The 15,485-nt window shown below is 36.4% G+C and overlaps 1 protein-coding gene across 2 annotated transcripts; it reads right to left on the bottom strand.

Moving 5' to 3' along the window:
• Positions 1-6: 6 nt before the first annotated feature.
• LOC306872622 (homeobox protein PKNOX1-like) lies at positions 7-12,135 on the bottom strand. Of its 2 annotated transcripts, XM_079421259.1 has the most exons (11): positions 12,051-12,135; positions 9,479-9,591; positions 8,537-8,673; positions 8,283-8,454; positions 6,868-7,038; positions 6,675-6,789; positions 6,477-6,574; positions 6,184-6,312; positions 4,373-4,449; positions 4,127-4,290; positions 7-3,154 (listed from the first exon to the last, which is right to left on the bottom strand). In XM_079421259.1, exons 2-11 carry the CDS (start codon positions 9,527-9,529, stop codon positions 2,946-2,948), a joined length of 1,323 nt encoding a protein of 440 aa, XP_079277385.1. In that variant the 5' UTR covers positions 9,530-9,591; positions 12,051-12,135; the 3' UTR covers positions 7-2,945. The 2 variants fall into 2 exon arrangements, with proteins under 2 accessions (XP_079277385.1, XP_079277386.1); XM_079421260.1 differs by lacking the exon at positions 12,051-12,135 and having other exon boundaries at positions 567-3,154; positions 9,479-9,602.
• Between the last annotated feature and the right edge of the window lie 3,350 nt (positions 12,136-15,485).

Here is a 15,485-nt window from a genome sequence, read left to right as displayed (position 1 = left end):
ATAAATGCAAAATAAAGCTTTATTTAATGTGGCGAGAGCAAATTGAAAAACAGGGTACAATATGCATATATTATACTATGAGATTTCTTAAGAAAATTGTGCTAGAATTATCATCAATAGAAATTAAATGTACACTAAATTATAAAATGACCCATATATTTAAATAATTCCTGTTGATTCTATTGACCAGAATGAAAATCAGTAAAAAAAAAAAATAGTAATTTACAGTTTATTTGTAAACTGTATCTATTTATTGTACATTGTATTGTTCAATTATTTATCCAAGCATGTCAAAACATTTTAGCGCATATATTTTTGTATGCAAGGCCAAACGTATACACGCTTAACATGCGATGCATTTAATGTTAATAAGATATTTAGCATATTAAAATGATCTTCTCAAGTCTCTGTTTTGCTCCTCAGAATCTCTGTATTCTTGCCTTCACTTCCTTTGTTTTTGGTATTTAATATACAAAAAGTGTTCCAGAAATGAATAAATGCTAAACAAAACAATCCAGAGAAAACAGACCAAAACTTTCCATGAACTACATTGCAATTTTACCCCGAGTCAAATGATTTATTTGTTTGCACACCAGACTGAGTGAAGGTCACACTAAAAATACTCTCTCGGCCCAGGATGCACAAATACAGTCACACACAACAAAGTGTCCTTCAGGTACAGTGCTCTTTATTACAAAACCAAGAGTCTGAAAGGCAAATCTGTGTTTGTGTGTGTGTGAGAGAGAGAGAAGCGATTATAGAAGCAAAGAGAAAAGTGCAGCATTTAAACCTCCCCATGCTAAGCTAACGGAGTTTCTCCTTTCGGGTTTGTCATCTGACCAATGGCATCACAAGACTACTGCTGCAAATGAAAAGCCGCTCAGTACAGACAGCCTACAGCACATACTGAACACATTAAACAACCAGAAAACAGGGTATATGAGCTCAATCAAGTGGCAGCAGTAAATGGAAGAATTTCAGCTCGTAAAACCGGACAAAACATTTAATCAAAATATATATTATATTGGCTTATTTGTTATTGAAATATACCATCAAGAGTTTACTAACAGCTCGACTGTACCAATCTCAATGGGTTTACACTGATAGATCTGTATTTCTATTGTGAGCATATATGTTTCAAAAAATAATATTGTATGTTTCTTTACAATAATAAATGAAAACACATGCAATCAATTGTTAAATATTGAAAACGTTTCTTTTGTCCACTTTTTTAAAAACATGTTTTCCTGCAAAAACTCTATGAACTGTCCATAATAACACAGAAAAACAAATCTGTCACAAATGTTTGAGCTGAAGGGGTTTAACATCAATGATGTATCCCTTTGCCAAAAAATAGCTATACATAAATACAAAGTCTTGCTGACGTCCTTCTGTGTTTCACTTTGAGTTTTTGCAATATAATCATTAAAAAGCACATTTTCTTCTCATACAACAATTACAGGCATTGAATTTCATAAACATAATCACAACCTTGCAAACGTATTATTATTGGACACGGTATCCATGCCGATTGCACAGGAAGTGACATCAGATATGTATGGAAGATTATTTTTTTTTTAATTCCACCATGGAATTAAAAAGGAAATTGTGACTTTTTTGCCTTATAATGCCTTACAACGTTTCTCTCACAATTAGTTTATATCTTACAATTCAGACTTATTTTCTCACAATTCTGAATTGTGAGATATAAACTAATTGAAGAATTGCAAGATATAAAGTCAGAGTTCCTAGAAAGAAATCTGAATTGTGAGATATAAACTCAGATTTGCAAGGAAAAGTTTTTATTCGAGATATAAACTCAGAATTGCAAGAACAAATCAGAATTGAGAGACAAACTTAGAATCGCAAAAAAAAAAAAAAAAAACCTCAAGAATTGCGAAACAAATGCGAGATATGATTGTGACAAGCTCAGAATTCTGACAAAAAAAAAAAATCAGAATTGAGATATAAACTCAGAATTGTGAGAAAAAAATCTGAATTGCAAGAAAAAAAACAGAAGTGCAAGATATAAACGCAGAATTGAAGAATAAGCGTACAAATGCAAGATATAAATCGCCAATTCTGAGGAAAACAAATCTGAATTGCGAGATATAAACTCAGAATTATGAGCAAAATAATCAGAATTGTAGAAATTGTAAGATAAAAAGTCGCAATTACCTTTTAAATTGTATTTTATTTTGTGGTGGAAATAAGCTTCCATAAATACGAGAGCGTCTCACATTGTGGCATTAGAAATGTAAAAACGTAAGGCTTCAGAGTCTATGCCTTCAGCAGATAATCATTCTTTGTACTAAGTAGTTACCACAATCCCCTCCAAAAACAGGGTGAGCACGTTAAAAGTGTTTTTTTGTCTTTTTCATACATAAATACTCCTTACAAAACATAGCAAACCAGAGCAAAACAAACAAATGGAGAAAACAAACAAATTGGCACCGATCACTTGTGACAGTGTGCTATAAAAATAGTTCCTTCTTTTTCCTGATGCCTGATTAAAGCAAACACAGGCATGCAAGAGACGAAATCTCATCGTCGTAGCATCCCAGACCATGAGGATAAGTACAACCAAATCATCCAGCAATGTTTTTTTTTATTTCCTTCCTTTTAGCTCTTTTAAAATGTGCTTTGAACACTTTCTTTAAGTTTACAGTATCATACAAAAAGTGCACTCGGCTATAATGCGTGCGCTCCGCAGTGAGAGAGACTTGTGTCTTCATTTTGACCTGTGTGTGTGGGTTGTTCCGGTGTGTGTGTGGCTTTAAGCCCTCTCTGTACTTCAAATGCGCTGTTTGACAGCTCAAGGATGTTCTGTGACCTTCAACATGTCAGCTGAGGTGTTTGTGTGAATGTCTCTTTCTTCTTAGTGCTCTGATGCGCCTTAAATGTCTCTCTCTATACTAACTGTGTGTGTGAGTCGTTCAGTCCTACTACAGCGAGTCGCTGGTCTCCAGCCCCAGCCTGGTCATGTCGGAGTGGGAAGGATCATTGTCCTCGTCCTCTTCATCCTCTTCATCATCATCATCATCATCCTCCTCGCTGTGACCTCCCATCATGACCTGCTGCATGGCCAGCGTTGCTCCGTCTGATGAGAGCGTCTGGAGGCCGTCCTCACCCACACCGACTGTTACCGTAGTACCTGAGCATGACAAACAAAACGCTTCGAATATTGAGAAAACTGCTAAATACTGGCAATTAAATTGTAGCACTTAATCGATTTAAGTCTCATGAGTTATTAAGTGTGCCGTCAAGCCATTAATCACATCCAAAATAAGTTTTTGATTACGTAATATGTGTGTGTGTACTGTGTATATTTATTATGTATCTATAAATACACACACATGCATGTATATATTTAAGAGAAATGCTATGTTTTTATATTAAATATTAATATAAAATATAATTATTAACTGAAGATAATTACTAAAGTTATGAATTATGAATCCACACACACTGTAAAACAAGAAATTATATTAAGACTTGAAACATTATTATTCCATTAAAATAGTTACAAAAATCATGAATTATTCATCCATAAATACCCTTAAAAAAAAAAAGGATTCTTATTTTTCATGCATGTTTCTACATGGTGGTCACACCACATGACTTTTGGCAGACAAATTGTTTAAGTGAAGCAGTTTTGTTAAAATATTATTTTACTACTACTACTATTATTTTGGTTATTATTAACAATAACCAAATACAGAAATATTCAAGAATTTCGTTTTAACAAATCTTTTTTTTCGTCATTATGATGTTAGAACAATTGACATGACATGTTTTATTTTATACCCTCCAACAAGATAAAAGAGGTGTATTCAACTCAATTCTATGTCTGAATTGCTTTTTAATGTATTTTTAAATAATTAAATAGAAAATTGACCCATGTAATCAGTCAGGTTTGCTTTGGTAAGCATTAATTATTAGAGCAACCATACAACAAAGTGCTATAAACCACTCACAACACCACAGAAACCACACAGCAATGCCCTGGCAACCATCCTATCAACAGTAGGAGTTTAGCACGCCCCTTTCCCATCTTAAAATGTACCACTGCACCTCTAAACTCATATTCTGTGTTGCTTAATCTATGATGTCTCATGGGCCGTACCGTCTTCCATGGTGACCTGTTGCTGGGACACAGAGGAGGCGAGGGAGTTGGGCCAGAAGCGTTGTAGGGGGCGCGTTTGGGGCGTCTTCTTTTTGCTCTTGGGTGTGTCCGAGGAGCTTGCGTCCAGCATGGGCTGAAGGATCCGTCGGCGTGCGTTAATAAACCTGACGACATTGAGTCAGTCAGAGGCGATCCAGACGACTACACTGACCTGCATACTGTATGTATCAACGTCTGATAACTCACCAGTTGTTAACCTGCAGCAGGGTGAGGTTGGTCTGCAGGGCAATCTGTTTCTTCTCATCTTCTGTAGGGTAAGGGTGCTGGGGGGGCGACAGAAATAATTATCTCTATTGGTTAGTGTCTCTATCTTTGAACTCTCTATATGTCAACTTTGGCTTTCTCTGCTTCATTAGAACAATGTGTCTCTGTGGGCCGCCCGTCTAAACAGACGCCTGACAAAAAAACCTCCAGGGCTCTTCAGCGATCAGCGCTTTCTCCAGACACTCAGTCACATGAGCAGCTGGTATTTGTGAGAGTGTAAATGTACATGTGTGACTGCTTCACGAGCCAGTCATCAACACCTACCAGCTCACTTAATTCATCTATACTTTTCTATTTTCATTTCTTAATTCATCTATACATCAATTCAAGCGGTCAGAACGTTTTTCTCAGAGTAGCTCTGTGGTCTGATAAGAAGTTTTCATTATATTTCAGCAGATTCAATTAACAGCACTACAACTAAAATAGTTTTTCAATTAAATTAAGATATTAAATAAAGATTATTAAATTAATTACAAAGAACAAAAGTTTTTACATTTAAAAATCTTCCTCTTTTTTGCATCATAGGAAAGTTTTGTTTAATACGGACTGCTGGTTAAAAGTTTGGGGTCAGTAATTTTTTTTTCTGAAAAATATTAATACTTAATGACCAAAAGTGACAATTAAGCCTTTTACATTGTTTTTTTTTTTCATTTTAAATAAATGCTTTGAAGTTATTTTCTTTACTCCTGAAAAAATGTTTCCACGACGGTTTTCAACAATAATGAAATGTTTCTTCAGCATATCAGAATGATTTCTGAAGGATCATGTGACGCTGAAGACTGGAGCAATGATGCTGAAAATTCAGCTTTGATCCGAGGAATAAATTAACTATTAAAATATATTCAAATAGAAAACAGGTGTTCACAATTATACCGTTTTTACTGTATTTTCTATTAAATAAATACCACCTTAGTGGCCTTCTTTCAAAAACATTAAAAAATCTTGGCAACCTAAAACTTAAAAAAATTAAATAAAAATAGACTCATTTTACAACTCCCCTAGGGTTAAACAGTTGAGTTTTACCGTTTTTGAATCCATTCAGCCGATCTCCGGGTCTGGCGGTAGCACTTTTAGCATAGCTTAGCATAGATCATTGAATCTGATTAGACCGTTAGCATCTCGCTCAAAAATGGCCAAAGAGTTTCGATATTTTTCCTATTTAAAACTTGACTCTTCTGTAGTTACATCGTGTACTCAGACTGACGGAAAATGAAAATGAAATGAAAAGATTTTCTAGAAAAGTTCCTCTCTTTGGCCATTTTTGAGCGAGATGCTAATGGTCTAATCAGATTCAATGATCTATGCTAAGCTACGCTAAAAGTGCTACCGCCAGACCCGGAGATCGGCTGAATCGGCTAAATAATTTTTTTTTATTTACTATCAAAATGATTAAAAATAAAATATAATCATTAGTATTTTTATTATTACTGATAACAGCAGACCAATCATATTATGACTTTGCAACAAAATATTCATATTATACATTACTTTTACTACCCCAATCCAGGTGATTTGTCAACTTATCCACTACATTTGAGATACTGGCTGTACTGTATTTTTCACCGAAGTGAACATGAAATACTGTTTGTAACCCATTTTTTTTAAATGTATGATGATAAAGCTGGGGTTAAAAGAATAAAAGGGCTGAGACTTGGTGTGAATAGTGAAAAATTGTGTGTGATCGATCACTCTTTCTGTGAACACTAAAACAGTGAAGGACAGAGAAAACTTACACCGATGTGCTGGAAGAGCCAAGAACGCATGACATTGGTGGCGTGTTTGGGCAAGATGCCTCTCTTGGCCTTAGACGAACTGTCCTCCTGACTGAAAAAGTTTAGATCCTGGTTCAACTGCAGCTGAAGCTGTGGGAAATACAGACGTGGCAGTCAGATGTGTGCGTGAGTGTGTGTGTGTGTGTGTGTGATAATGCCATTCATATTGTAATAGATTATGAAGAAGAACAGTTGCATCAACACATCAAAAAAACTGCTGCATGAAATGAGCGTGTTTGTTGATGGCGTCTCACCTGTGAGTTCTGGATGCGTATTGTTCCAGGTGACAGAGTCTGTGTGACCACCTGCCCCTGTGGAGTAACAACTGTGACAGGCTGATACACTGTACCACCTGAGTTAAAACAAACACACTCACACAGTCAATATACGGCGAAATGAGAGAACGAGGAAGAAAACCGAATCAGAAAGCAGGAGTAAAACAATCAACAAACCTGTTACCATCTGTGTGGGGTTTACAGCCGTGACAGTAACATTGCCTTGTTGTAAAGCCGACGCTGGCACTACAATACCTTGAGGACTCATGGCTCCAGAGAACGAGCTCAGCGGCTGCGAGGAGAACATGTGCAGAACGGTTATTTCCTGAGCGGAGATGGAGACAGATTTCTAGGGTGTTTTTGAGTCTACCTGTGTCTGTGTTGGGGAGTAGGGGCTTCCTGGCTCTCCGCTGAGCAGCGTCTCGCTGTTCATCTTGGTCTTGAGGCAGGAGATGTAGCGGCTGCAGAAATCTTTACACAGGTCATTTACCTTCTCCAGCTCCAGCAGGTGAATCCGTAACACCTGGATGGCCTTCACCATCTGAGGTCGATGAGAAAGCACAGTACAGTCATCAGAAGATAAACCGAACTCAATGAACTGTTAGAGGTGGGCATTAACATGAACCGTGAATCCAGCCCACTGTATGACACCCTAAAACCAAACCTGAAATCGCTCACTCTGTTTTCACTTCCTCACCAATCATGTAGACTGAGATGGATGCTCAAATGCGTGTGTTAAAATACAAATATTTATTATTATAATGTTTCAGATCCTCATGTTGGGTAGCTTATTAGGCAGCAACCTAACGCTGCTTCACCATTCAATATAAATACTGAAGTTATGGCCAATAGAATAAGGGTAATAAGCACTAAAAACTAAAACCAGTTGTTTTAGATGCTATAAAGAGAATTTAAACATCACAATACTATAACACTGCCAAAGTTAATCAATTTAAAAATTAGCATGCACAATTAAATATCCACATCAGCTGATGCTGATTAAAATGTAATATTGACTGATATATGACGTGACTGTTTTATATCATGCATTACTGAATGCACACTGCTGATCAAAAGTTTGAGGGTCAGAATTTTTTTTTTTTTTTTCAATTAAGTGTTATATTCAGCAATGATGCATTATATTGAACAAAGGTGACAGTAAAGACATTTGTAATGTTACCCCTGGTACATTTATAAAAGATTCATTTTCAAATAAATTGTGTTTAATTCAATTACATAAATTATTACATTAGGTTATTACATTAAAATAAATTATTTACAAAGAACAAAGTTTTGACATTAAACAAATCTTCTTTGTGTTTAATATACGCTAATATACAAAAGTATTTATTTATTTCTGAAATAAATGAATAATTTCAGAAAGGATACATTAAATTGACCAGACTTTTTTTGTTAAAAGTATTTCTGTTTTTAAAAAGATGCTGTAATTCTATTCATCAAAGAATTCTGAAAAAATGTCTCATGCGTGCAAAAATATTTAGCAGTGACAGTTTTGAACATTGATAATAATAATAGATGTTTCTTGAGCAGCAAACCAGCATATCAGAATGATTTCTGAAGTATCATGTGACACTGAAGACTGGAGAAATATGCTGAAAATTCAGCTTTGACAAAGGAATACATTTCAATATATATTCAAATAGAAAAAATGTTATTTGCATTGTGTTATTCGATCAAAAATGCAGCCTAGGTCAGCATTCTTTCATAAAGATTTTTTTTTTTTTAACAGTAGTAAACACCAAAAACTTAACGGGCGATGCTTACCAGATTGTCCAAATCGGGGTCCTCACTGAAGAAAGCCTTGCCTTCTTTCTCCTGGTTTCGCACAAAGTTCTCGATATCCACATCGAAGCTGGCCGAGGTCACGCACTCCGAGCTCTGAGTGGATTGCTCGCATTTCTCAAAGAGCAGCGCCAGCAGGGGGAACAAGGGGTGTCTGACAGTCAACAAACACATCATTTACACATCAAACCACAAACGCGCAGTCAACTACGCCTCTTCACCTCACAAGGAGTTACCTGTAAATGGCCGTCTTGTAGACCTCCATAGGAGTTTGTGGCTCAGACGGTGCCGAGCTGCTCTCCTCTTCCTCTCTCTCCTCCTCTTCCTCCAACCTCTCCTCCACTTGTCCCGCCGTCTGCTCTCCCACTTGCATCTGCACGGGACAGAGAATGAAGATGTACGAGGTATGTGGAAGTTAGCAGTGTCAGCTGGCATGTCTGCGGGCGGTAACGTGCGTGTGTGGGCCGCTCTGAGAAACACAGCCTCTCAGTCACAGACCCGAAGGGCTGACATGGGGTTTCAAAGCATGTAATAAACCTCATTTCTTACAAAGGGGCTTCTCTCTCAGTCCTCAGACTACTCTATCTTTTTCTGTCAGATTTAGAAAGCTTTCACAGATTTAACAGTGGTTTTTCACATTAGTTTCAGACTATTTAGCAGAAAAACAGTGTAAATACAGAAACACCAGCACATTGAGTGACTCAACATGCAGAATATGCAGATATCTTGTGTAATAATCTATTTGGATATCAGAATATATACAGTAAGCTAAGTATCCACAGTTCTTTTGGTTTCTTTTCTCATTCATACAGGTTTTTTCTTTGTACTTTATAGTTGGGACAGGCCCACATGATTGAGTGCATGTGACGGAGACAACAATAGTGTTGATTGAAAAGGGGGAAATGTTAAAAATATTTCACGACTGCTGGAAAATCTCGGGTTAGTCTCGAGTCTCTCTCTCTCCAGCCGATGCTGCAGAGATCAAACTTCCCAGAATTCACAAGACATCAATCTCAGATTGTGAGATGTCATACTTGCATGTTTATAAAGCATTTATTGAATTTATATTGCAAAATAAAGATGATTATCGCTTTATTTAAAAGGGAAATTAAACACACTCACGCAAAACAAAAACAGTACTCCATTGGCTGTACGAAGAGATCTTTGGCAACACAAACCTGCTCAGCCTCTTGGTAATCCTCCATGGACACCAATGGGGATGTCATCATAGTTACTGTTGCTGTGGACAACGCTTGGGCATTCTATAAAGCTGATCTTCAGCTCCACTAAACTGACAGTCACAAAAAAGACAAAGATTTATGTGAAAAACTGCAAAACAGCTGCAACTCTTTACCAGAAAAATTTATATATAAATACATAACCTATATATATGGTTTAACTTTGTCATTATGAGGTAGACAAGTGTACTATCAGGCTGCAACATTCGAAAATTGAAAAAAGTGAAGGGGGTATGAATACTTTCTGAATGCAGTGTGTGTATATATATACAGTAGTCAACATTTGAAGTGGATCAAAAACATTAATCAAAGTTGTCCTAAGACAAGAACACATTTTGGTTTTAGATTTTAGGACAACTTTGATTAAAGGTTTTGATCCACTTCAAATGTTGACTACTGTATCTATCCATCTATGCATATATAAAATCTTATAATATTAATCTTACAAAACTTTTCCACGTGCCCACTTTTGCACATTCTGCACAAATGTACAGTTATATAAATTTCTCTTTTTTCATTATATATACACACAGGCATATATATTAGTGCTGTCAAACGATTAATCGCATCCAAAATAAATGTTTTTGTTTACATAATATATGAGTGTGTACATTTATTATGTATATTTAAATATGGATGGATGTATATATTTAATATATTTAAAATATGCTGTTTATATATTAAATATATTTATATATAATATAAAATATATTCATATAAATATATACATGTAAATATTAAAAACATTGTGTATTAATATTTACATAATAAACAAACACAGTACATACATATATTATGTAAATAAAAACTTTTATTTTGGATGATTTTTCGCTTGACAGCACTTATATATACACAGTGCTGTGAAAAAGTGTTGGCCCTTCCTGATTTTTTATTTTATTGTTTGTCACACTTTAATGTTTCAGATCATCAAACTAATTTAAATATTAATCAAAGATAACACAAGTAAACACAACATGCAGTTGTTAAATGAAGGGTTTTTTTATGAAGGGAAAACTAAATCCAAACCCACATGGCCCTGTGTGAAAAAGTGCTTGTCCCCTAAACCTGGTTGGGCCACCCTTAGCAGCAACAACTGCAAACATGCAAAAAAATAAACAATCAGGAAGGGGGCCAACACTTTTTCACACCACTGTATGTGTAAAATAAAGACCTTTTCCATTGTATTCTAATTTTTTTAGATGCACCTGTATGTATGTATGTCTGTGTGTGTATATATATATATATATATATATATATATATATATATATATATATATCTGCTCATTTCATAACTTCATAACTCTTTACAGTACACCAAGACAAGTTCCTTGTACATGTATTCTTTATATTCATTGTATAAAGGCCATACAGTGCTTTATTGACATGCAAATATAGGTCAGGCCAATTAATCAATATTAAAAACTACTTGTCAAAATCATTTTTTGTATTTGTACTTTATAACCAGCATATAACTGAGCACACTTATGCAAATAACGGTAACTTACCTAACTGAATAATTAACATTTTGTTTTCAGTTTTTACTAAGTTTAATTTTCATATACACAAACATCAGCATTATACATGAATCACCTTGCTCTATAAACACCTGTGTCGTTTAAAAATGCAAATCAGTTTTTATTGTATTTTCCTCTGCACGCGCTGCCGTGAACCAAAACATTGTAGTTTACATATAAGTGAGAAACGATGTATAAAGTCTTGTTTGATTTGATGCATTACATTCATTTGCTTCAAAATGAACTGGATCAACATCTGCAGTGCTCTGTCTGCGAACAGCGAATATATATTCGTGATATAAACAGTAACATCGCTAAATATCGCCCTGTTGTATGTATGTGACTTCAATGAGTGACTCGCTTTGAATGGGCTTAGAAAAACTGCATTTAAACACATAATCGAGTTGCTTGTCAACCGGAATCACTATTTTCTCGTACAGTATCTTGGTCATGGTCTATTTGTTTCTTCAGCCTCAGATGACTGTATCTCATCCTCTCTATTACTGTAGGCGCCATGTTTGCACGGAGTCTCTGTTCAAACCCATCGCTTATATATCTTCATTTAGTGTTTTACTCGAAACGCTAGACACCCATGAGAACCGCTGGCGCAATTAATATACAATTATAATGCACGGCCTACGTTATAATGCAAAAACACAAACCGCCTCGACTTTTCGCTCACTTATTAAAAACATCGTCTCTGTCTCTTTAAATATAATAAAAAGCCTGCCCATAATCGCCTATCAATCAATCTAAGGGACATCGGGCTATCCCTCCCCACCAGCGCCGCCGCCATTCGCTCTTCTACAAAAGATCATAAAAAAAGAGCTGGGCCTTGACTGTGAGTCGAGCCAGAAAATCTCCCCCAAACATCCGATTTCAGCCCAAAACCATCCAGACCGCGCGCCTCCCACGGAAGCGCCGGGTGCATGTTCACTGCGCGGCCCAGATCGCTTGATTGATAGGGTGAGAAAAGAAGATTTTGAGTGACAGCTTACCTTAGTGCCAATCTTCGTCACAATGACAAGCGGCTGCAGCAATCGGGACCCGCTGCTCTTCCATGTCGTCACAGCGTAACTGTACGCAGGCAACTTTGTTCATGAATATTTATGAGGTGGGAGGAGACATATGGTATAGGGAAAAGCGCTCGCCCCCTGAGACTTGTGTCTGTGGGGGCAATGTTGCATGCATATTTTCACCAAAGAGATTTTGCACGGTGCTCGGTGGTTTTAAACGGTCATTCAGAGCGTTAAATAAAAGAAAATAAATAAAGCAACTACTTTATTGTTTGCTTTCCCTTTCTTGTTTTTTTTTTTCCTGTGACCGCAAATAATTTAGCTATTTATAAACTGACGCAAATCAAATATTAGTATCATAAATGGCATGCTTTTCATTTTGAGCTGCTTTCATCCCGTTCAGGCTCTGAAAAAAGATGATGAAAAAAAAGTTAATCTGAGCTTTCATAATCATTCTAGATGCGCAACAAAAATGGAGTAACTCAAACAGAGCAAAGGCAAAAATATATACCCACCAGAGAACTTAAATTCTGGGAACTCGGTTAAGTGTCCACTCCCATAGAGCCTCTGGAGTTTGTTTAGTTCTTCACAAAAGCTTTCTCATATTCTACAGGGCCACCAGAGGCTCTATGGACAATATAGAGTGTTATTAAAATAGCCTATGTGAGAATTTGATGTATATTGGAATGCATGGAATGTTGTTTTATATACAACATTCCATGCATTGTTTTATGTTATTTTATATTTTTATATTTATTTATGTAGTATATACTGCCTCTTTGTGGAGTATTCCCTTATCTTGTGGAGAAAGAGTCTCTGTATTGGATCCAGTTGTGCTGCAGATGTGAGAGAAATCCCTGTTAGTTGTTACACAAAATGTCAATGTTAGTCAGAATACTTTCATTATAAGGGCTTTAACGATCAAATTCAGATTAGTATTCTACTAATTCTACTAATGTTTAAATAAAAAAATATTTATAGGCCTACCTTACAATTAATTATAACTTGTCACAATAAAAGTATTTGCATTGTGAAACGCAAACAAGCAAAAAAAAAAAAAAAAAAAACATCCATTATAAAGGGTGTCAAGAGACATCAGTCCACCCTCTTGTGGTAAAGATCAGAATAACTCAAAAAAAAAAAGAAAAAGAAAAAAAAACCAGCAAATATTTGTGTTATGGGACAGAAGCCGTACACATATAAACTTTCATTTCGTTGTTACAATAGGTCAGTTCTTGAATTCGGACATCCATCAATCCCTTGCTTATGTTTGCGCACCCTTGCACATCTTTAAATACTGCTAAAGCTAACATCCCAGATGTTAGAATAGACAACTCAGTAAAAACAGAATGCAAAATAATTCTAGTTCTAAACTATGTAATGAATTTTAAAAAAATGACAAGAAACAACCACAAACAAAACAAATTAAATTTAAAGATAATGAGTCTGTTGCACTATAAAAGCTTAAATGCAAAGTAATTATGTAAGTAAATGTATTAGAAATTGCACAGATTGCATAGAGATTGTGAATTTTAACTTTATGATAATTGTCACGAATCTGGTCTGTGGACTTCTGTTTACTCACCACCAGAGATCACTCCTCCATCACATTGACTCTTGCACCACACTACTGTTGCACTTCACCCACGAACTACAATTCCCATCATCCTTTGCATGTGTCATCAATATACAGCTGATTGCACTGATCACACACCTGAGAACAATCACACACCCTACAGCTGATTGCACTGATCACACACCCTACTTAAACCATGGACTTCCTCTTCCTCTCTGCTGAGTATTGTATTGCGTTTATCCCTCCTCTAGTGTTAGCTGCCTTACCGAGCCATTCTGTTTAGTTCCAGTATTGTTCTGCATTTATAACTCCTAGTTTTAGCTGCAATACGGAACCCAATTTTTGTCATAGTCTTGCCTTGTGTGATTTTCTAGTGTTTTGATTCTTGCCCGTGTTTCCTGGATTTACCCTTTGCCTTGCCGTTTGCACCTCTCTTGGACTACTGCTCGTATACCTGGATTATCCCTCTGCCTTGCCCTGTTGGATACCTGTTTGCCGTGGTTTGACCCTGCCTGTTTATTGACTGTTTATAAATAAAAGCTTGCACTTGGATCCACAAGTCTTAGCCCCATTACAATAATGTAACATTTGCAATATCTTGGAGTAATTTCCCACAAATAACTGTGAACAAAAAAAATAGAGGGTGCATAAACAACAACAAAAAATCCTATTTTTGTAAGATTTATGTTGGTATTGAATGCAGGAAGTATGACACGTACCCCCAGTTAACTCTTCAGCTGCCTCGGTCTAATCCTCTTCCTCTAAAACCTCAGTTTGCACTAGAATTGGGTCTGTTAGATTGATAGATCTTTGAGCATCACCAGACATTTCTGACGTAGCATCTACAGCTTTATTTAGAGAGACAGGTGTGGACTCAACAACAGGAAGATGCTCAGTTGATTGAGGTGAAGAGACTTCAGACATGGGGTCAAAGACTGGAATGGCTTCTTTATGACAAACTTCTCGAAGGGTTGGAACTTCACCAGAGGCCACAGCATCAGCACTGGAAATATCTAGTACGGGGTCACCTGTGCCATCTGGAAAAGACCCAACTGTCTGAGTGATGATCTCTTGGCCAGAAGATGGTTTGTCTGCTTTGACATTTGAAGACCAAGTGGGAGCTAGAAAGTCTTGAAATTGAGTGGATTGAGGGTGCGAGGAGTCCTGTGATTGTACCATGTTTACAAAAGTTGATGCATCGGTTACTGCAACCACTTTTGAAACATCAAAAAACTCCTGTAGATGACCGTTCTCATGCGCAGATGAAACTTCAGGAATTGCCATCACTTTGGAAGTCACCATAACATCAGGCATGTAAACTGTCCCATCACTAGTTTCTCCTGAATATTTTTCAGAGGCAGAAGCAACACCCTCAGAAGATGGAATGACTTCTGAGGGGTTTGTTGAAGACAGCTCTGAAACTAGACTGATATTTTTAGTCATCGCTCCTTGAGCTGAAGCCTCTCGTGGAGCATTAATTGTGGGTGATTCTGCAGCTTGGGATGCTGCATATTTTGTATTCAACATTTCAGTGTATGCCTTATTATGCAGACCTGCTGTAGAACTATCCACAGCATCTTTTGTTGGTAGAGTCCTGGTAGAAGTTTGAACTTTTGCATTTGAAATAACTCCTGAGAAACATGCTGTCCATGTCGTTTTCTCTAGTCTCAGTTCTCACAATGTAAAAAAACTAAATAGCCATTACAAAAAGGTAAAATACTTTGATAAATGTGCTAACGTGAAGACCGTGGCATTCTTTTATACAAAACATATTCGTTTGGACAGCATAATTAAATGAGGAAACTGCATGCAACGAAAAAAAATAAGTTTGCATTACATCT

The sequence above is a fragment of the Barbus barbus genome (genome assembly GCF_936440315.1).
Source record: "Barbus barbus genome assembly, chromosome: 7".
Classification (NCBI taxonomy): Eukaryota; Metazoa; Chordata; class Actinopteri; order Cypriniformes; family Cyprinidae; genus Barbus; species Barbus barbus.
This window is presented reverse-complemented; position numbering and strand designations above follow the sequence as displayed.